This window comes from Odocoileus virginianus, chromosome 8 (assembly GCF_023699985.2).
Source record: "Odocoileus virginianus isolate 20LAN1187 ecotype Illinois chromosome 8, Ovbor_1.2, whole genome shotgun sequence".
Classification (NCBI taxonomy): domain Eukaryota; kingdom Metazoa; phylum Chordata; class Mammalia; order Artiodactyla; family Cervidae; genus Odocoileus; species Odocoileus virginianus.
Window position 1 is genome coordinate 24,144,474 of NC_069681.1, and position 21,659 is coordinate 24,166,132.

Sequence of the window (21,659 nt, forward strand, 5' to 3'; positions counted from 1 at the left end):
ATGACTGTCCCTCACCCACGCGTGGATCAGCTCGCCCGCTCGTGGCCTGGACGCTGCCCTGCCCTTTGCCGCATCCCTCAGCACACAAGTCCATCACAGTCGGGATGACAAGATAAGCTGTCACAGTCTCTGGGGGACAGGACTGCTCAAGTCCACAACCTTGTACTGAACCTTCGCTTGTATCTTCAGACAACCTGAATAAAGGTTTGACCTTGCCAATCTTACCATCTTACTCTTTTTCTGAAAGCCAAAGCCTTAAAATCTGTTTCAGCTCCTGGGATCGAGGAGGAAGGCGAGGCATGACCCGCCTGGTCATCTCACCATGGGCACATCACCTGTGAGGGTGTCGCCTCCGCCCCAGCTTCCCCGTGCTTTTGACCTTTTGGAGATGTGTCTGCAAAGGTCATGTCTCATAAGGATTCAAATGTTAAAGGGAGTGGTAATCACATATGCTAGGTTGTGTCTCAGTTCAGTCCAGTTCAGTTACTCAGTTGTGTCCAACTCTTTGCGACTCCATGGACTGCAGCACGCCAGGCGTCCCTGTCCATCACCAACTCCCAGAGTTTGCTCAAACTCATGTCCATCAAGTCGGTGATGCCATCCAACCATCTCATCCTCTGTCGCCCCCTTCTCCTCCTGCCTTCAGTCTTTCCCAGCATCAGGGTCTTTTCAAATGAGTCCATTCTTCACATCAGGTGGCCAAAGTATTGGAGCTTCAGCTTCAGCATCAGTCCTTCCGATGAACACTCAGGACTGCTTATATTCAGGCCATGTCTGCCTTTTTGCAACCCCACGGACTGCAGCCCATCAGGCTCCTCTGTCCATGGAATTCTCCAGGCAGGAACACTGGAGTGGGTTGCCATTTCATCCTCCAGGGGATCTTCCTGACCCAGGGATGGAACCCTTTCTCCTCATTGAAGGCAGATTCTTTACCACTGAGCCTCCTGGGAAGCCCCAAGCTGATGAGTATGGTTCTTCCAAAAACAACACAGGGAACAGACGCTCTCCCCGCCACCAGCCGCAGAGAGGAGGTGCCACGTCGGCCGTGTCCACAGGACCACCTTCCCTGCCCACCCCTGGGACCCCGGCGGGTCCTATATCTACCGCAGGGCTGGCACCCGCTCCTCCCTGCAGAAAAGGTCCTGGTGGTGGTGAGCTCCAGAGAGCATCCCGAATCACAGGGACACACGGCTTGTTTAAAATGCCCATGCGCACTTTATTAATAAAAACTAACAGTGCCAAGTTAAACAAGTCAAACAATTAAAGTCTCTTTATTCCACAAAATATTACAGAAAAGTTTATTTGTGTTCCAATAAAAAGACTATTATTTTAGAACAGGCAGCTAATAGCAACTGTGCAGTTAATGGTTCTTGGTGAATAAATTTTAAAAGAGACTACTGCCTGTCCTGAAATTCTTTTTTCTTTTTATAAAAAAAGAACTATTAAAAATGATTGACAAATTTTGAGTTAAAAAACTGTTAAAACATTCTCTATATTTAATTTCAACTTTATAATAGATTACAGGAAGATGCTTACGAAACAAATACAACATTTGTTTCAGTACATGTCTTTAAATGATAGACTTATAAGTATGTAAACAACTATATAATAAAAAGTTTCCAAACGCTGCCTGTAAGAAATCAGGCAAATTTTACCATAAGCAATAAACCCTTCCAAGCTTCAGTTTCCATGGCTGCACCAGCATGGCAGTAAACTTTTACCAAACAAAACAAACAAAAACAAAAAGGGACCTTGCAATCCATTTGCTGCAACACAGAGCAAAACCAAAGTGTAAACCAGATGGAGTCACGCAGTCAATATAATTTAAGGGAGACAAAGTCATAATAAAACATCAAGAAGCAGAGCCGGGCATCTGCCATGCCCACAGTGCCCCCGGGGCGCTGCGCTGGGCCCGCCGGGCGGCATGGAGGCCGCACAACTTCTCCAGTAAACTCAGCAAACTGTGAGGGGGCGAAGTGAACTCCGAACTTAAAAAACAGCAAACGAAAACACAAAATCCGAAAGAGTAGAGGTCGTGCGTCGGTGTCAAACACAGGCGGCTCATCGGGACCCCCCGGAGCACGGCGGGCGGCTTGTCAGAAGCACCCTGAGCCCGGGGGTCGCTGAGCTCTTCTGGGAGGAGGACGGCAGGACGGAGGTCTCTCCCCGGCGCGCGCTGCTGGCCGCGGGCGGCCGGCTCAGTCCTCCTCTTCGTTCTCGTTGAAGTCCTCGTCGTCCTCGTCATCCTCGCCGACGCACGACACCGGCGTCTCCACCCGGGACCCGCTATACTGCGACCCGCTGGAGCTCGTGGCCAGCGCCCCGTCCGCGCCGTTGGCCAGGTCGCTGCAAGGACAGGGCGTCAGGGGCCGCACACCCAGCGGCATGGAACCCGCCTCTCCCAGGCTGAGCTCACCGTCACCCTCACCCAGCATGACGGGGCGAGCAGCACGGGCGGGCTCCTGTTTCTCACCGCGGCAGGAACAGAAGCCCCGGAGCACCAACTGAGACCCCGAGACCCTCCTCCGAAGCCCCCATCAGGACCACCATGACCTCCGGGGGAGGAAAGGAGTGGGACGTGTGATGCGCGTGTGTGCATTCACAGGTGTGCACACGGTTTTCCAACACTCAGCATGTTTTCCTTTTAAGAGAAAACCACGCACGTGTGTCTTAATACCTTTTAATGGTGTTTACTGATGCTGCCCTGGAGAGAGGCAGTGGCATCCCACTCCAGTGCTCCTGCCTGGAGAATCCCATGGACGGAAGAGCCTGGTGGGCTGCAGTCCATGGGGTCCCTAGGAGTCGGACACGACTGAGCGACTTCACTTTCCCTTTTCACTTTTATGCACTGGAGAAGGAAATGGCAACCCACTCCAGTGTTCTTGCCTGGAGAATCCCAGGGACGGGGGAACCTGGTGGGCTGCCGTCTGTGGGGTCGCACAGAGTCGGACACGACTGAAGCGACTTAGCAGCAGCAGCAGCACTGATGCTGCCCAACAAAACCTAGGACCTATCACGCTCTCTGGCAAAGTAACCCCACATCTGGGAAACCCCCATCCGGCGACCATGTCGGAAAGAGCGAAAAACAGAGGCTGAAACTGTGGCTGCCTGCAGCCAGGAGCCCCCTGAATTCGCGACCAGAGAGGGTGGCTCAGTAACCAGGCCCCAGGGTCAGTTTTTCTTCCGAAATGGTATTGGCTTTCATCTTGTTAAAAACACTGACAAGAGCCTGAAAGTTCATTAATAGAATTCCTTTAAAAGGAAAGTTTAGAAAATACCCAAATTCCACCTCCCAGAATAACCAGTGTTCATATTTTACAGACTGGGCCATGCACAGTGGCAGATTCAGAATTTAAAACCAAACCAACCTCTGTTAAAATGCAACCAGGTGCAGGCACCCCAGAGAGGCTGGGCGCTGGGACCCTCACAGGGAGCCCACCCCTCCCCTGGGCCACACTGAGGCTGAGCTGGGGTCACGCAGAGGCCACATGGCAACGTGGCCACGGAGCCTCCGAGGCAGAGGCACATAGCGTTTACTAGCCAATCCGGTTTTGTTGGACCTACACGCTGCTGATTTCATGTCACCAGACATTCTTCAATGCTCAGGACTGATATAAACATGCATAAGGCACAACATGATACTATGTAAGACCACTGTTCTGTCCATACTCACACTGAAATCACCTTACATTTATCTCTAAAAAACCAGGAGAAACGCCGAGGCCTGACCCAGCCCTGCTCTGGGGGCCTGTGAGGTCACGGCTCAAACACACTTTGACTGAAATGATAAAAGTTCCTTCAACACGCAGAGGAATGCATGCAATAAACGGTAAAATAAGAAAAAGCAAAGAACAATACTACATGTACATTGTGACTTCAAGTGTGTTGAAAAGAAAAGGGAAAAAAAATAGATGGAGAAACAGCCTGTCACTCAGGCTACCAGCCACGCGGTTCAGCTGGTTTTGCCGCCACTGCACTGAGTTACTTTAATAAAAAATAAAACCCATCTACCGTTACTGATCACTAGGGGAAAAAACTCATCAGGAGAAACAGCTTCTCTGCCCAGAGGAGGAGCTCCGGAGACCCTGGGACCCTGGGATGTCCGCTGCGCAGGGAGCCCTGCTCCGAGCAGGACGGAGGGTGCTCACACTAGACCCGGGCCTCCCACTAGGGAGGGTGGGCGCGCGGCTCCTGGGGGCGCAGTTACCTGGCAGACAGCCTTGTGCCATTAGAGGTCGACACCGCTGACGCAACAAAGACACCGCCGAGGGATCCCTGAGCCATTTCTGGAAAGAGGAAGAAAACAAGGCAAACGTCAGGAAGCAGAGAGGCACAGGACTCGAGCTGAAACGGGGCCGATGGCTCCGGGCAGCCCCGCTCCGGTGCTCCCCGCCGGAGGGCAGCCGATGATTGCATTGCAGGGCCAGGAAGCGAGATGGCCTCCCAGAAACGGGCGGGCCAAGGAGGGACGGCCCCTTCCGCCTCTCCGCCCGGCGCGACCCCGCCCCCGCCCCTCCTCCCGGGGGCCCCCCGCCCCTCCCGGCGTGACCACTTCGCCAAGAACAGGTAGGCAGCTGGAGTCAGTGGGGCAGCTGCTGGCATCGGGGGGTCGGCGGGCAGGAGCTGCTTCACAGACATCCTGCAGGGTTCGGGAGCCCCCAGGCCAACCCAACGCAGGCTCATGGGGGAACCCACACCAGAGGGGCACAGGACGGCCTCTCCTCTCACCAGAGTGCCCCACCCTGGCCAGAACCCCCAGCTTGGCTGGGGGCGACAGGACAGACACGGGGACCCCTGGCTCAGCTGAGGACCCTACAGGCACCTGCCGCACCCCGCGCCCCCTTTCTGCTTCCCCAGCGGGTGGGCGCCCCCCAGCCCGCTGACCGGTCACATAGGGCTCCAGCGCTTTCGGCACCAAGCTCCTGGCCACCCTCAGGTCCTCGGGGGAGCAGCTCCCAGACTCCAGCCCGCAGGCCATGCCCATGCGCTTCAGCACCTCGATGTCGTCGTGGATCTCAAACGTGTTGTCGAAATTGAACAGGTACTCAAACCTGGAGGCGACGGTCGCCGTCAGAAAAGCACTGTCTCCAGCACGGAGCGCGAAGCCTGGCTTGGGGCCCCGAGCCCCCAAACCTTCCCCGACACACAACCCACCGATCGGAGGCAGCGACGCCCCCGGGACAGTGCCGCCTGCCGTCCTGACAGCAGTCCTCATGGGCCCCACCGCCCTCCTTTCCCAGGGTCCGCACAGGCAGTGGGGGAGGGAACCCGTCAGTGAGCTCCCTGGGAGCCGCGCCTGGAGACCTGTCCAGGCAGCTCGGCTCCGGGCAGGCCCCGCCCACCTCGCCGGGCAGGCCCCGCCCACCTCGCCGGGCAGGCCCCGCCCACGCGGCCTACTTGTCGTTGGAGATGCTGCAGTCGATGACCGTCTTCTTGCTGGTGTTGACGATGATGAAAGGCAGGTGGATGACCGAGTTGGGCGGAGGCGGCCGGCTGGCCTGCTGCTCCACCTGGCGGTTCCTCTGCACCAGGTTCTTGAAGGCAATTTGCTAAAAAAGACGCACAGTTGGCACACGCTCATAGCCACAGCCACTCAACAGCTAGTCTCTCCCTGGGCATATGCGACAGCCCTGCCCGGCCCCAGCCAACACCAAGAAGACTGGCCCCCCGAGAGGTCAGAGTGGCTGCCCAGGGAGCCACCGACCAGAGAAAACACGCCCAGAACCAAAAGCCTGGAGGACAGACCACGGGCTCGCGGATGGGTGCCTGCACCACCAAGCGGCCTCCTGGCAGGAGCCCCTTACCTGCAGGATAAGCTCTTGAAGCTGCGACTGTTTCTGTTTTATTCTTTCCAGTCTTCTCTGTCTCTCCACCTTCAAAGACCAAACACCAAAACAAAACCATCACGGTTCATTTCTGAAACATATTTTAAAATCCAAGACAACACTCAGTCACCAAAGACATGAGCCCTGAGCCTGAAGGTACAGGGGCCCAGAAGAGGCAGCTGCTGCCAGGTGCGCAGGCGACTCCTCTGTCTCAGGACCGTGCCGCCTCCGCCCGGCTTCCCCTCCACTGGGCGTGGGTACGACGTTCTTTAAAACCCCCACAGGCCAAGACGCAGAGTGTACCCACCCCAGGTCACCACCGGGAGCAGCATGGTTGTGCCATCGCCCCAGGGCCCGCCCAGCACCCCAGGGCGGCAGCCGGCTACCTCCAGGCTCTGGCACTCCTGGGCGGAATTCGTGGGCAGGCCGATCCACTTGATCTCCTTCTTCTCCTTGGAGATGATGTTCATTGCCATGAGCACGTTCAGCGCGTCGTACACACGTCTCCGGATGTTCTTCTGGTCGTAGGCCTGGAAGAGACACGGGGGTTTCCAGAAGGCCCAGGACCACGTGCAGGGACCCTGGACACACCTGAGGCCACATGCTGCCCCCCCGCCCAGGGCTGCCCCCGCATGGCCCATGGGAGCGAGCAGATGCAGCGGGGATACAATAGCATGGTGGCACCGTGGGTCAGGAAACGTCCCTCCTAAGGGTTCCGGGGCCTCCTCTGCACCCGTGGGGGGCAGCCTGCCTGGCACACGCACCGACTCGCTGGGAAGGATGTGGCTGTCAGCCGCACTGAACTCGGCCACCAGCTCGTCGGCCACCTCGTTGTAGGACGTGGTCCCCTTGCGCTGCACCTTCTCACACACCTTCATGGAGAAGTGCCGCAGCCCCTTCCCGTTCTTCTCTCCTTTCCGGTTGCGCTTCCTGCGGGCACAGCACAGAGCGGCCACGGCCTCAGCTCGCAGCGCGGGCCGCATCCACACCCATGTCTGGGGGCCAGCTCGTGCCACCAGGGGCCCCCGCAGGCCATGCCCAACAGAGGAGGGGTGGGAGCCTGGCTCCGTCCCCCGTCCAGGGACCCCTCTCCTTTAAAGGCCGCAAGACAAACTTCCACATGACTGGGCCCCACACGTGTCTCTCCAACTCTAAGGAAAAGCAGAGCAGAACCCGGGACAAGTCGGACGGGTGTCCAGATGCTAAACGGTGCTTCTTAAGAAAACGTCATCGGACGTAAAGAGCTACAGAAGTTTTACTGCAAATTTCAGAATTTGGGGCAAACGTGGCCCAGCTGAGACGAGGCCCTGTGGCAGCCGGGAGGGAGACCCAGCACCTGACCTGCTGAGTTGGCATGTCAGGGGAAGGGCCGCCCAGGTTCCCCACTGAGGGGTTTCGGGGGCTGATGATTGTTGCTTTACAACAATAGCTTTTTGTCTTTAAAGAGAGTGGCACAGCTGACCTCTGAGTAAAACTGTTTCACGTTACTTTGCCTTTGGAGGAAAGGATCAAGGCAACAGTGTGACCGCGGCATGGGGCTGCCCATGGCCACGTTTAGCAGCAGGGGGGAGAGGCTGGAAGACCCGCCCGTTTCCTGGGGTTCCACAAACGGTACTCTCCAGCACGGACAATGCGCATAAAAGCCAGAGCCCACCCCTCAGTGGAGCCACCACCCCCAGAGCTCAGGGCGGCTGCCCGCGGCCTGGCCTCTCGAGGCCACACGGGGCCACTGCCCGCTCCGCCGCCGCACCAGTGCCCACGCGCACGCAGAGGCTGGGTGGGGGGAGTTCTCTGCAAGTGCTCACCCGGCAGACCAAGGTGAGGGGTCTGAAGGCTGGTTCTGGGAGACAAAGTGAGTGTTAGGGGTGTGTGGGCTTCCTACCACGAGAGTGTTTGGCGCTGCAGGTCTCTGAGGCGTACCAATTACCTACAGTCAAAAGAGACAATTCAGAACAGTCAGAATCTCCCACGCACAACGCTGTGTCTCGTCACTTCCTGTTACCTACGGCCACCGCTGAGCGTCACTAAGCAGAGGCTGAAGGAGGGTCCAGAGAGCCCGCGGAGCCCCGGCTGCCATCACGCACCTGCTGCACACAGGCGGCTGGAGATGACCCCGAAAGACCCGCACACTCCACTTTTTACTCCCTTCCCCCGCGACCCGGACAGAGATGAGACTGCTCCACTGGGGCAGCAATGAGCCCCAGAGACAAAGAGGAAAGGAACCCAGGGCTAGTGGGGCTGACTGCGATGACCCCACTGCTCGCCCACCCACGCAGGGAGCCCTGGGCACCCCGGCCAACGCAGGGCGGGGCAGGAGGCAGTGCCACCGGAGCGGAGGCGGGCACCAACAGCTCAGGCACAGACACGGCCCCACGCGCTCGGGATTCCAGTCCCATGTTCACGGGGACGTGCACACACTGGCTCGTCCAGCCGAGTAGGAGCTCAGCTTCCCAGAGACTCGTGCCTGAGCCTGGAAACCACTTGGAAGCAGTGCTTCCCGGTGACCAGCATGGGAGCCCCCGGCCCCCAGCACTGGGGGTGGAGAGCGGGCCACGGCTGTGCTATTTTAAGCTGGATGCTCCCACTAGTCCGCTGCTTAGCAGGATAAGGGCTACCTGCCGCAGCCCTGACACAGCTGACCTGGCACTTTGCAAATTATCCCTAAGCCCAGGTCACCTATGAATATCAACGATCCACAAACCATGGAAAGGAAAACAGCTCAGCTGAATTCCAGTCTCTTAATCCACATTCCCAGCGATCAATGCATCATCAGTATTTCACTCTCATTCAAGAAAGATGAAATCAAACAGTGCGTGTTCTAGAAAATGATCAAACGGCACACGTGTCCCAGAAAGCGAACCAGGGTGGAAGGCGCAAATCCCCAGAGCTGAGGCCTTGCAAGTGAGTGCTGAGGGGGCCCTGGGTCACGGCTCATCCCCTCGAGAGCCGTCCTTCCAGCGCTCAGAACAGGCTCCGAACAGCGGCCCTGCCCACAGCCAGGCTGCTGCCGACCCACCACCTCGGTCCCTGCACCCCCAACAGCACCTGCTCCCCACCCGCCTGGAGAACACCCCCCTCAGCCACGGCTGCTCTGTGGGCAGAACAGGCGCCCACCAGCTGCCCACTCACATGGTGGCCGTCCTGGACGCCACGGGATACTGGGGTGGGCAGGGCACCCCGTAAAGGTGGCCGTCCTGGACGCCACGGGACGTGGGGGTGGGCAGGGCACCCCGTGAAGGTGGCCGTCGTGGACGCCATGGGACGTGGGGGTGGGCAGGGTACCCCATAAAGGTGGCCGTCCTGGACGCCACGGGACGTGGGGGTGGGCAGGGCACCCCGTGAAGGTGGCCGTCCTGGACGCCACGGGACGTGGGGGTGGGCAGGGTACCCCGTGAAGGTGGCCGTCCTGGACGCCACGGGACGTGGGGGTGGGCAGGGCACCCCGTGAAGGTGGCCGTCCTGGACGCCACGGGACGTGGGGGTGGGCAGGGCACCCCATGCCTGCGGGTGGCACCTCAGCCTCACAGAGGACCCTGCGGTGCTCATTCCGCCCTCATGCCCCGATTTCCACTGCTCTCCGCCAACCGACCTCTGGTGAGAACGCCCAGCTCTCTGCGCTCAGCCTCTGTCTGCGCAACTGGAGAGGCACCAGGATGCGGGGAAGAAGGCACCGCCTGACTAGCTCGGCCCTGAGCCGGCTCTGCCAAGCCGTGGGGGAGCGTCCGCTAAGGAGCTGAAGGCTGGGAGGGCACCAACAGCGATCTCCGTGTAACTCCGCTCCCCGCTATTTAAACTGGAAACAACAGAACCGTGCCTGTGCTCACAGAGCCACACTCAGCCGTGACTCTGCTAGGACACAACACACAGTGCCTATAAAGTAAAATAATACGAATTATAACTTCCATCAGAAAGACATTGATTGAGTATCTGTGATGTTCCAGGAAGGCCCAGGCCTCCGTGCACTATGGACTTGGAGCATCGCAGCAAAGCTGCTGAGGCAATGTGGTCACCGACACGAAGGGGCTGAGAGCCAGGGGCTGGGCCGGGGGCGCGGGTGGGCCGCGAATGCCCCGCCCCTCACAGCCACAGGTCACCTCAGGGAGAGGCTGCCCAGCCCGCGGGCAGGAGCTGGTGGGGTCTCCCCGGGGGGCGCTGGGCAAGGCCCTGGGAGTCTGACCCCTCCCGTCAGCCAGGAAAGCCGGGGGAGTCGCAGCCCACATCCGCAGAGCCCCGAGCCCACGAGAGGTCGGCCCAGACTCCAGCGTTGAGTCCTGGGCAGGCAGCAAGCCCCGGCCACGAGAGTACCAGCCTACCCACTCAGCCCGCTCCACCCAAGCACACGCACAGCCCCAGCAGACCCCATGAGGGCAGAGGCAGGAGTGGCCGGGAAGCCGCGGGCAGGCAGCGTTGAGCCGGGGGGCGGGGGGGGGGTGCCCGGCACCGGCCCCGCACCCCGGAGACCATGGGCCTTGGATGGCGAGCCTCCCGGCCTTACCACTTGCTGAGCGATGTTGACGTTGGACTGTCCAAAGGTCTTTGGCAGGAGCTGCTTCCCGAGAGAGTTCACTGCGGAGGGGTGGACGGCAACCAAGGACACCACGCCTGCAATGCAAGGGGCGACCTCACAGTGGCCCTGTGCCAGGGCTCAAGGCACCAGGCTGACGGCTGCTCGGGCGGGCCTCCTGCCCTGGACCACGTCAGACCCATGGGGGGGCTGCAGGCACCTCGGCTGAGCCTGACTCCCAAACCTGGGGGGTGTGCCCACACCACCCTCTCGCAACCACCAGCCCCAGGGCACACCAGGCCCTTGCATACAGGGCTCAGGGCTCCGCTGCACCCAGGCTGCCCCCAACCTGCCCAAACCCCGTGAGCTGCCTGTCCTGCCAACGAAATGTTCTGGGGGGGACCACAGGACCCGACGCTCACAACTCTGATTCTCAGAGAACTTCAGTTAGGACTGAGCGCAGCCGGACACCTCCCCACACGTCTGCAGATGGACGCAGACTCACAGGCTGCTCCACCTGCAGCAGCACATTCTTGTCCAGGAGAAGTGATCACAAGGACACTGCCCCCCACACTTGGACACCCGGACATAGAGCCAAGGGGACAGACACCTTCCCGCTCTGAGAACGCAGCAGTGGGCACGCATCCACGCGGAGCCCCTGCTGCCCTCACGTGCCGGGGATCCCGGCGCCCGCATTCGAGGGGGTCCCGGCAGGGTGCGCAGGGCTGCCCGGGGCGGGAGGAAAGCGCGTGCCCCGTGCTGTGCTCACGTCCTTGCTCGCTTCCACTTCCCCTGGCTCTCTGCAAACAGCAAGCGACTTACAAGCCAGGCAGATGCTGGGCCCGGGCCCCCGGGGCATTGGGGACACAGATGCACGGGCGCCCTTACCTTTCCCAGGACTGAGGTTCTGGTCTATGAAGACCTTGAGTTCCCCGTTGGCTTCAATTAGACCGGCCTGCGGGGACAACAACACAGTGAGGTGGCGTCAGGGCCGAGCTGCTGGCCAGGGGCGCGGGGTCACCCGCCACGATCCGCTGCGTCACCCGCGTGAAAATGACTGTTTCTGCCTTTAAGTTTGGCCCTGGGGACAACGTAGTACTGCTCTTATCACCGAACTGCAAGTCCTTTTACCAGTCCTGTCTGAGGCTGGCGAGGGGGACCGCGGCGAGAGCAGACTGGCGCTCTGGCCTGACCACAGGGCTCTGGCTCGATCAGAGCGCCGGACACGCGGGCGGTCCTGACGCGGGGATGGACCACGTCCCCCAGCTGTGCCCCCAGCCTCCTGCCCTCGAGGGCCCGCGCCCACCACCCACAGGTGTGCCGGCTCGGCAGCCAGGGCTGGGGGACAGGGGACACAGAGGGAGACGGGGTGGGCCCCCTGCTGCACCACAACCTTGCTGCCTGGGACCCCGGCGGCACGAGCAGGGCTTCACCCCCAGACCTCTGGCCCAATTTAGATGCCGTTGGTTTAGCACAAGACATTTTCACTCGAACCCTGATCTTTCTGAAAAGCAAATGAGACAACAGAAAGAGAAGACCCCTGCCAGCTCCTCAAGTCTAGCCCAGCAAGCACAGGGCTGGGCATCACGGGGCTGCACGGACCTGGACACGCCTTGGCCTTGCCGCACCAGGACGGGGGGGGGGGGGGGCACGCAGACACCTGAAGGCCGCCTGCTCACAACGCCCGACGCCCGCTGTGAACTCAGGTGTGCTCTCCGGGGGTTAGCCTGAAATGATGCTGCCCTTGTCCCTCATGCTGAAGGCTGACAAACATCACATGAACGTCCTTAATTCCTGGGGTGCAGATCAAGAGGAAGCCACTGCCTGATGGAGGACACAGCTGGGGGGGCGGGGGGGGGGGGATGTTCAGTTCACAGAGAGACACATCCAGCCTCCAAACCACAGATGCAAACTAAAACTGAAAGCAACTTGAAACTTAACCCGGCGGGCAGCGCGAGCTTGTGGGTGTTTAAGTTATCATCAAATTTGGTGCTGAAAACGGGGCGTTAAAACGGGTGGAAGCAGGTGTGACCGGCACGCCCGTCTGGGGAAGTCGTCTAAGAGTCTCAGACACAGTGCACACGTGTGCAGGTGCCACGCGTGTCGTGTGCAGTTACTCCACCGAGGACCCAGAGTGGGTTATTGTGGATGTGTGCCAATGTGAGATTTAACTGGAAACCACCAGATCCCTCTGCTGTGGCCGGGCCTTGGGGGACACAGCAGAGGGGACGTGGCGAGTTAACCCACCCTTTCGGGACTCGCACGAGGCTGGCGCCTCAGGCCACCACTCAACGGTTTCACTTCTAAACGCCCACTCGTGCCGCCTATGTCTGTTTTTGAAAACCTGGGGAAAACTGCAAACAATCTGTAAGGTTGCATTCGGGGTCTTCAAATGTTCTCCACCCTACAGAAATCAAAGCTGGCATCGTGGGCCACAGTTTATGCAACAAAAGCTCATGGGCGGACCTACTCACCAAAAAAGGGCTTGTGCTCCACACCAGGGGCCCGGGGCACATACACGTGCTTCAGTTTTGCAAGATGAGCTTAGGGAGAAGGTCTCATTTTTTATCATTTCCCGTCTTAGCTCACTTTTCATAACTGACCACCTATGATTCCCCAACAGATCAAATAAACAAGCAGCTGCTAAAAATGAGATAGTAGAAACACGAGTGATCCCAGAGCAGCGGCGGCGCGGGGCCATGAAGCGGCGGCTCGGGCGCCCACACGCGGGGACACACCGTCACGAGTGACGCGTCCACCCCAAGACAGACAGCACAGGCTCCCAGCGATTCCTCAGACACAGGCCAGCAGATGACTGCGTTCTCCCACTTTCCTGGGTTTTCCAATTCAGGTACAACTCCCATCACGTTTACAGCCACAAGGAATGCTCCTTGAACTGTTTAAGTAGCTCACGTTAGCTCCTCGTGGAAGTTTTGCTAAATGGAAAACCCGAGGTCTGAGACAGAAGAGCCTGCTGGGGCGGCACCGCCAACCAGCACAGTACTCTTCCCACTGAGGAGGGGACGCGTCGCCAGCCCCGGCAGCGAGTCCATGGCAGGGTACTCCGGAGGGGCCGGAACGCCCACACCCGTCTCCAGGGCAGGGAGGCCCAGGAGGTCGGCCTGAGGGGCTGGCTCTCCTGTCTCCGGGGCAGGGAGGCCCAGGAGGTCGGCCTGAGGGGCTGGCTCTCCCATCTCTGGGGCAGGGAGGCCCAGGCATCGGACCTGAGGGGCTGCCTCTCCCGTCTCTGGGGCAGGGAGGCCCAGGCATCGGACCTGAGGGGCTGGCTCTCCCGTCTCTGGGGCAGGGAGGCCCAGGCATCGGACCTGAGGGGCTGCCTCTCCCGTCTCTGGGGCAGGGAGGCCCAGGCATCGGACCTGAGGGGCTGGCTCTCCCGTCTCTGGGGCAGGGAGGCCCAGGCATCGGACCTGAGGGGCTGGCTCTCCCGTCTCTGGGGCAGGGAGGCCCAGGCATCGGACCTGAGGGGCTGGCTCTCCCGTGTCTGGGGCAGGGAGGCCCAGGCATCGGACCTGAGGGGCTGGCTCTCCCGTCTCTGGGGCAGGGAGGCCCAGGCATCGGACCTGAGGGGCTGGCTCTCCTGTCTCTGGGGCAGGGAGGCCCAGGCATCGGACCTGAGGGGCTGGCTCTCCCGTCTCTGGGGCAGGGAGGCCCAGGCATCGGACCTGAGGGGCTGGCTCTCCTGTCTCTGGGGCAGGGAGGCCCAGGCATCGGACCTGAGGGGCTGGCTCTCCCGTCTCTGGGGCACGGAGGCCCAGGCATCGGACCTGAGGGGCTGGCTCTCCTGTCTCTGGGGCAGGGAGGCCCAGGAGGTTGGCCTGAGGGGCTGGCTCTCCCGTCTCTGGGGCTGGGAGGCCCAGGCATCGGACCTGAGGGGCTGGCTCTCCTGTCTCTGGGGCAGGGAGGCCCAGGCATCGGACCTGAGGGGCTGGCTCTCCCGTCTCTGGGGCAGGGAGGCCCAGGCATCGGACCTGAGGGGCTGGCTCTCCTGTGTCTGGGGCAGGGAGGCCCAGGCATCGGACCTGAGGGGCTGGCTCTCCCGTCTCTGGGGCAGGGAGGCCCAGGAGGTCAGCCTGAGGGGCTGGCTCTCCTGTGTCTGGGGCAGGGAGGCCCAGGCATCGGACCTGAGGGGCTGGCTCTCCTGTCTCTGGGGCTGGGAGGCCCAGGCATCGGACCTGAGGGGCTGGCTCTCCTGTCTCCGGGGCAGGGAGGCCCAGGCATCGGACCTGAGGGGCTGGCTCTCCCGTCTCTGGGGCAGGGAGGCCCAGGAGGTCAGCCTGAGGGGCTGGCTCTCCTGTCTCTGGGGCAGGGAGGCCCAGGCATCGGACCTGAGGGGCTGGCTCTCCTGTCTCTGGGGCAGGGAAGCCCAGGAGGTCAGCCTGAGGGGCTGGCTCTCCTGTCTCTGGGGCAGGGAGGCCCAGGAGGTCAGCCTGAGGGGCTGGCTCTCCTGTCTCTGGGGCAGGGAGGCCCAGGCATCGGACCTGAGGGGCTGGCTCTCCTGTGTCTGGGGCAGGGAGGCCCAGGCATCGGACCTGAGGGGCTGGCTCTCCTGTCTCTGGGGCAGGGAGGCCCAGGCATCGGACCTGAGGGGCTGGCTCTCCTGTCTCTGGGGCAGGGAAGCCCAGGAGGTCAGCCTGAGGGGCTGGCTCTCCTGTCTCTGGGGCAGGGAGGCCCAGGAGGTCAGCCTGAGGGGCTGGCTCTCCTGTCTCTGGGGCAGGGAGGCCCAGGAGGTCAGCCTGAGGGGCTGGCTCTCCTGTCTCTGGGGCAGGGAGGCCCAGGCATCGGACCTGAGGGGCTGGCTCTCCTGTGTCTGGGGCAGGGAGGCCCAGGCATCGGACCTGAGGGGCTGGCTCTCCTGTCTCTGGGGCAGGGAGGCCCAGGCATCGGACCTGAGGGGCTGGCTCTCCTGTCTCTGGGGCAGGGAGGCCCAGGCGTCGGACCTGAGGGGCTGGCTCTCCTGTCTCTGGGGCAGGGAAGCCCAGGAGGTCAGCCTGAGGGGCTGGCTCTCCTGTCTCTGGGGCAGGGAGGCCCAGGAGGTCAGCCTGAGGGGCTGGCTCTCCTGTGTCTGGGGCAGGGAGGCCCAGGCATCGGACCTGAGGGGCTGGCTCTCCTGTCTCTGGGGCAGGGAGGCCCAGGCATCGGACCTGAGGGGCTGGCTCTCCTGTGTCTGGGGCAGGGAGGCCCAGGAGGTCAGCCTGAGGGGCTGGCTCTCCCGTCTCTGGGGCAGGGAGGCCCAGGCATCGGACCTGAGGGGCTGGCTCTCCTGTCTCTGGGGCAGGGAGGCCCAGGCATCGGACCTGAGGGGCTGGCTCTCCCGTCTCTGGGGCAGGGAGGCCCAGGAGGTCAGCCTGAGGGGCTGGCTCTCCCGTCTCTGGGGCAGGGAGGCCCAGGCATCGGACCTGAGGGGCTGGCTCTCCTGTCTCTGGGGCAGGGAGGCCCAGGAGGTCAGCCTGAGGGGCTGGCTCTCCCGTCTCTGGGGCAGGGAGGCCCAGGCATCGGACCTGAGGGGCTGGCTCTCCTGTCTCTGGGGCTGGGAGGCCCAGGGGGTCAGCCTCCGCCCCTGGACTGCAGGCAGAGGTCCCCCGAGGTCTGTCCAGCGCTGCTCCCTGGCCCCAGCCCACGCCCTGGGCAGCACACGCCTGGCAGACAGGACCCAGGGCACGGGTGTCAGAGGTGCTGTGTTTGCGAGCCCAGCGGAAGGACAGGGTTTGCTGCATCAAACCAGAATCCCCTTTAAAACTGGGTCCTGGGTAAACAGGACTCCGACAGACAGTCCTGAGCGCAAATGAGAGAGGCGGGCGGGCGGCTGACGGAGGAGAGGAGCCGCGGGCAGTCCCCGTTCCACCTGGGCCGGGGCAGCACCACCCCCAGAGGCCTGGCCCTCACGCCGGCAGTGACCCCAGGGCTGTGCCCCCAGCCCAGCCCCACCTAACAAACGGCACAAGACCGCCGAGACAGAAGCCAGGCCGGGCATCTGAGCAAGAGCCATGCCCTCACTCTCCGCTGGAGAAGCGCGAGACTCATCCGACCGCAGAAAGAGCGGCTCTAACACGGTGACCGCGTGCAGAGACGAGCCCCGGGCCACACTGCGCCAGGCTGGGTCCCCCAGAGCCCTGGGGACGCCCTCGGCCCAGGGACGGGGCCGGGCAGCGCCCAACGCCCGGGACACGGCCAGCACCAGGTGCAACACGCCGGGCACCCCAGGGCCGCACGCCTGGCTAAGCTGTGACTTTCTGCTGTTCGCACCGTCTCAGAGTTTCTCCAGTTTTATCTCGTGCGGAGAAGTTAACTCAAATACAAAAACCCGTCGTAAGAACAAGCAGAGCAGTGCTGCCTCGCTGCTCAGCGGAGCAGGCTGGGCGCTCTCGCTCGGACCTCGGGCGGGAAGAAAAGGGCCGTCCCCCAGCGCCCGGCTGGCTCGCCCCGGCGAGGCCTGGGGACCAAGCAGGTGCCCGCTGCCCTGGCCACTGGAAAGCAACACGTAGGACGTGTTGCTCCCTAAACCAAACCCTGGGAGCTCAGGCTCGACACAGTTTCTTTGGGTTTCCTGCCCTCAACAGCATGATCCAGGAATGGTGCCGTGAACCTGGAACACCATGTGCAACCACAGAGCAGCTATGGCCACGACCACAGGCCAGCTCGGGGCTGAGCCGGGCTCTCCCACAGCCCAGGGAGAGGGAGGTGCGCGAGGGTCCTGGAGCATCCGCGCAAAAGCAGGACTGTGACTCCACACAGCAACCGCCCCTGCTCATTGCGGACCTGCGTGACACTGGACGAGGATGAGGACGGGTCCTCCCAGGGGATGGCGGCCCTGCACCCTCCTTCCCTGAGAGTCGGGGGCTGTCGTGGGCTCCCAGATGGCCCTCCGCCCAGTTCCAGAACAACCAGAGCCACTCTGCAGGCCCTTAATAACCACAGTCTTCCAGAGGCCAGGAGCTCCCAGTTGCTCATGGGGCCACAGACTGGAGTGGGGGAGAGCTCAGGCAGGGGCACATGGGCACCACACGCTCAGCACACACACACACATACCCAGCACACACATGAGCACACACACACACACACGTTACACAGTACTCACATGCACATATAATCCGCACACAAACACATGCACGCTCAGCACAAATATACACACGTGCCCAACACGCTTGGCACACACGTGCATACACACTCAGCACACATGCGTACACGCCCAACACATGTGTACACACAGCACACGCCCAGCACACACGTGACACGATTAGCACGTGTGCACATGTTGTACACGCGCTCAGCACACACATACACGCGCATGCTCTTGTCACACACGGACGTGCACACATGCTCGCACATGCTCAGCACACACATGTGCACACTCACACACCTGCACACACATACACGCACACGCTCGGGACATGCAGACGCCGTCCCCCCGTACATCACACGACTACAACGTTCAGTACAAGATGTATCTGATAGTGACAGTTTCCACTGTCAGATGGAAATCCATGCCTGCATTTCCACCCCAGGAGCGTCCCACACATTGAAAACCCCCTGATCAGGATCTTGTCACAAGACCCGAGGCACAAAATAAAACCTGCAGACACCCAGTTCCATAAATCAAAAACCAATGAACCACATGATCACTCACCAGGGCAACAGGTTCCCATGGGGGAGGGAACAGGCACCCCTGGACAGTGCCCCCAATGCCACAGTCTCCCACCCACAGGCCTCGCTGACCTGGTGGTCTCACTGCAAGATTCCTGGAAATACCCGAGGTGCACATGAAAGTCCCCAAGCTCCAAGGTGAGTCCCACAAACCAGGGCCAAGGGCCCGGGGGCAACGACGGGGCGGGGAGGGAAGGACAGCGCCGAGCCCACTCTTCAAAGGGGACGTGGGAACAAACCCCGAGGCATCAGGCTTTGTCCCTTATCACAGGGAACGGTTAAACAAGGGAATGACCGTGTCTTGTCCACACGTCTCTGTAAACAACAGAAACTTACAACTTTCTGTGCGCTAGAAACAGAAGCGCAGGACAGACAGCGGCTCAGAGCACAAGCACAGCCCCCACCCCACCCTCTGGGTTCAGGGAAGGGCCCACCCTGCCGCCACCACCCCTGCAGACGCCACAGCCCGAGCGAGGCAGACGGCGCTCGGGGCCCGCGGTTTGGAGGTGCAGGGTTCTGAGCCCGATGCCCGGAACAGGGCGGGGAGCATCTCCAGCTCCCCAGGGGAACTCAGCCGGGGAGACCTGCCCACCCCATGGGGATGCCCAACACCGCCCCTTCCCCAGCCCCTCCACCTCCTCCGCTGGGACCCCTGAGCATCAGCTCCAGACCCCCAGGCCCCAACAGCCCCCACAGAGCCCCCAGAGCTCTGCCCCCGTGTCCTGGCGTCCCAGCCCACCTACTTCAGCTCAAAGGGCTTCGACTTACATCCGAGACCACAGTGAAGCCCCGGGACCTAAGTCAGCACTGGCTGCAGAGTCATCTTCCTTCCCAGACTCACACATCACACGGGCCTTAGACACAGACGGCAGGAGCGCAGCCCAGCCACCAGCCGCCGATCAGCCGCCCGGGTGAGACGTGGCTCCAGCACACGGGACGGCTCAGCTCAGCACAGGCGAGGCCGCCTCGCCCGTACCCCACTCTCAGGCCGCTATCACCTGCTCCAGAGACACCTCCTACCCCACCCACCACCGCCGCCTGCGCGCTGTGAGGCTGCGTCTCCAGGAGGGACCGAGGACAAGGCCGCTGGGCGACAACCATCCGCCCTGACACCCTCCAGGCCCCGTGGAGCAGTCAGAACCCTCGGGGGTTCACACAGCAAGGCAGGCAAGCCAGGCAGGTGACAAGTCACCCCACAGCACACAGAGATTATGACATTCGCCACAGACACGTCACCCGGGATGCCGAGCTCACCCCCACGAGAGGACTCCAAGTGTGCTATTCTGACCCCACAGATACGGACACGCTGTGCCTCGGGCTGTGCCTTGGGCTGTATTTCCAACTCCATGCAACTGATGAGTAAATAAGCAAACAGCCTCTCTCCCCTGACGCTCGCAGAATAGCGTGTTCCAAGAAACGCTGACAGACAGCGCTGGGGCCTCAGGGAATTTAAGTGATGCTGCCGGGGCTGGGACGGAGCCCCACGGCCCATGAAAGCAGGTTTGCGTGGAGGCCGAACAGCCTCTATTTCTTGCAAAAAGTGAAAAAGTTTACTCACAATATTCTATGGCTTCGTGACAAATGTAAACAAAGCAGAATTGTTCACATTTTGTTTATCACCGAATTTCATTTTTTTCTGAGAAAAACAGTTGCCAAGTCCAGTGCTGAGCTCTTCCATGGCTGAGAGCTGAACTAACTTCCCAGGAGGCTCACAAAGCAGGTGCTCAGGGAGGCTCCGCCAGCCCAGTGCCTCCGCAAGCAGGGTGTCCTCCCACAGAGCCCCGACTGATTTACAAGTCAGCCAGCCTCCAAGAGACCAAGGAACGTGGCGGCGCCCAGCCTCGAGACGCAGCTCGCCACAGCTCAGGCCTGCCCGGCCCAGACGGAGGCCAGCATTGCCCAGGCCGCGCACAGCGCCACCGGCTGTCCCCGCCTCCTCACCTTTACTTTGTTTCTTTGCTTGAAAGGTCTGAACACCAACACGCCCGCAGTTTATGTGTGGTCATTCTGAAACAAGGTGGGGAGTGACCGGGAACGCAGTGCTGGGCAGCATCCGTCCAGCACAAAGCAGACACACATACTCACATCTTTTGCCATGTTACCAGATCCGTGAAATCGATGCTAGGAATGGTCACCCTCCAGAAAAGAAAAATGGTTATCCTGGTAAAAAGAAGGAGAGAGGAGGAATAAGCCAGGCTGAAATGAGAAGTTGACAACACCACCGTCCCCTCAGCATCACCACCCATCTAAGTGGCAGGAGTCCCTTCCTTTCCAAGCCCACACTCCATCCCGGGGGTGCAGCCCAGAAACGCCCCCCACCCGGGGACTTTAAAGTCATCTCAGGCAGGGAAGCGTCCACCACCCGGCTGACCGCCGGCCTCCCGAGGCGCACAAAGACCCGGCGTGGACTAGCCTGGCACCGCGGCCCGAGCCCCCACCCGGAGCGGCCCCGCGCGCACGCGCTACCCGTGGACGCCCCCGGCCCACCCGCGACCACCGGCCGACCGGTAACTCTGACAGGTGGCTTGTGGGGCCCCCAGCCTCCGGCCTGTCACTAGGCCGCGGCGGCCTCCCGCGAGCGCCCCCCGCGCGCCGGAACCGGCAGTCGGCGGGCAGGTGGGGCCCGCGCCCCGGACCTCGGACCCCGGCCCCGCGCGCCCGGGCCCGCCCCGCCCCGCCCCGACCCCCGCCGGGCGCGGACACGCGCGCCGCTCCGCCCTGAGGCCGCCCGCAGGCCCCGCCCGGGCCCCCGGCCTGCGCCCCCTCCGGGGGTCACCTGGGCGCCCAGGCGGCGGCCCCGGCGCGCAGGGACCGGGGCGGCGCACGCGGCGCGGGGCGGGGGCGGCGGGTCCGGGCGCCCGGCGCGCGCCCCTTGGGACCCCGGCCCGCCGCACCTGGCGGGCGGGCGGCGCGGGCAGCGGGCGCGCACCCGCGGGCGGCGGGCGGGGGGCGGCGGTCCCGGCGGCGCTCGGCCGGGGTCCTTGCCCTGCCGAGGCGCCGGGCGCGGGGCTCACCCTGCGAGCGTCGGGCGGCGTGACGTGCGCGGCGCGGTGACGTGGGCGGCGGCCCGGCTCCCGCAGCGCGCCTGCGCGCCTTTTCGCGCCTTCGGCTCCCTCCTCCTCCTCCTCCCCCTCCCCCTCCCCCTCCCCCTCCCCCCGACCTCCTCCCGCCCGGCGGCCCGCGCTCTGAGAAGATGAGCCGCTCCGGCGCGTGCCCGCGTGTGTGCGCGCGCCGGCTGGGGATGCAGAGGAGGGCCTGGTCCAGGACGCGGCGGTGCGCGCGCGGGGGAGCTGAGTCAGGGATGTGTGCACGTGTGCGCACACGGGGGACAGGGATGGGGGTGTGCGTGCATGTGTGTGCACCCTGGGGACAGGAATTGGGACGTGTGCACCTGTGTGCACATGGGGGACAGAGGCCTGGTGTGTGTGGATGTGCATGCACCTAGGGGGTCATGGGCTGGGGGTGTGTATGCATTTCGTAGGCACTTGGGAAACAGTGGAAGGTGTGCAGATGAGTGTGTATACACACGGGGGCAGGGATGGGTGTACACTGCACGTGTGCACAGCCAGGGGTAGGGGATAGATGCAAGAGTGTGCACACGGAGGCTAGGAGTCAAGTGTGTGTGTGTGCGCATGCCCCTGCAGACACGCGCACTTGGAGGAGTGGGC

At 62.1% G+C, this 21,659-nt stretch overlaps 1 protein-coding gene across 7 annotated transcripts; it reads right to left on the reverse strand.

Moving 5' to 3' along the window:
* Positions 1–1,255: 1,255 nt before the first annotated feature.
* On the reverse strand, positions 1,256–21,067 carry TFDP1 (transcription factor Dp-1). 7 transcript variants are annotated; one of them, XM_070471349.1, is made up of 12 exons: positions 21,006–21,067; positions 20,077–20,151; positions 11,218–11,284; positions 10,321–10,427; positions 7,631–7,752; positions 6,590–6,755; positions 6,212–6,355; positions 5,805–5,873; positions 5,398–5,549; positions 4,885–5,051; positions 4,208–4,286; positions 1,256–2,346 (listed from the first exon to the last, which is right to left on the reverse strand). In XM_070471349.1, exons 2-12 carry the CDS (start codon positions 20,086–20,088, stop codon positions 2,199–2,201), a joined length of 1,233 nt encoding a protein of 410 aa, XP_070327450.1. In that variant the 5' UTR covers positions 20,089–20,151; positions 21,006–21,067; the 3' UTR covers positions 1,256–2,198. The 7 variants fall into 7 exon arrangements, with proteins under 7 accessions (XP_070327450.1, XP_070327451.1, XP_070327453.1 ...); XM_070471350.1 differs by lacking the exon at positions 21,006–21,067 and adding an exon at positions 20,886–20,971; XM_070471352.1 differs by lacking the exon at positions 21,006–21,067 and adding an exon at positions 20,768–20,786.
* Positions 21,068–21,659: the final 592 nt, after the last annotated feature.

What these genes read in the sequence shown, in the direction of transcription:
- TFDP1 (XM_070471349.1), bottom strand. An exon ending in TCAACATCGCTCAGCAAGTG is followed by an intron (nt 7,753 to 10,320) that starts GTAAGGCCGGGA and finishes TTTTGACTGTAG; the next exon opens with GTAATTGGTACGCCTCAGAG. An exon ending in GGCACAAGGCTGTCTGCCAG is followed by an intron (nt 2,347 to 4,207) that starts GTAACTGCGCCC and finishes CTGTCCTTGCAG; the next exon opens with CGACCTGGCCAACGGCGCGG.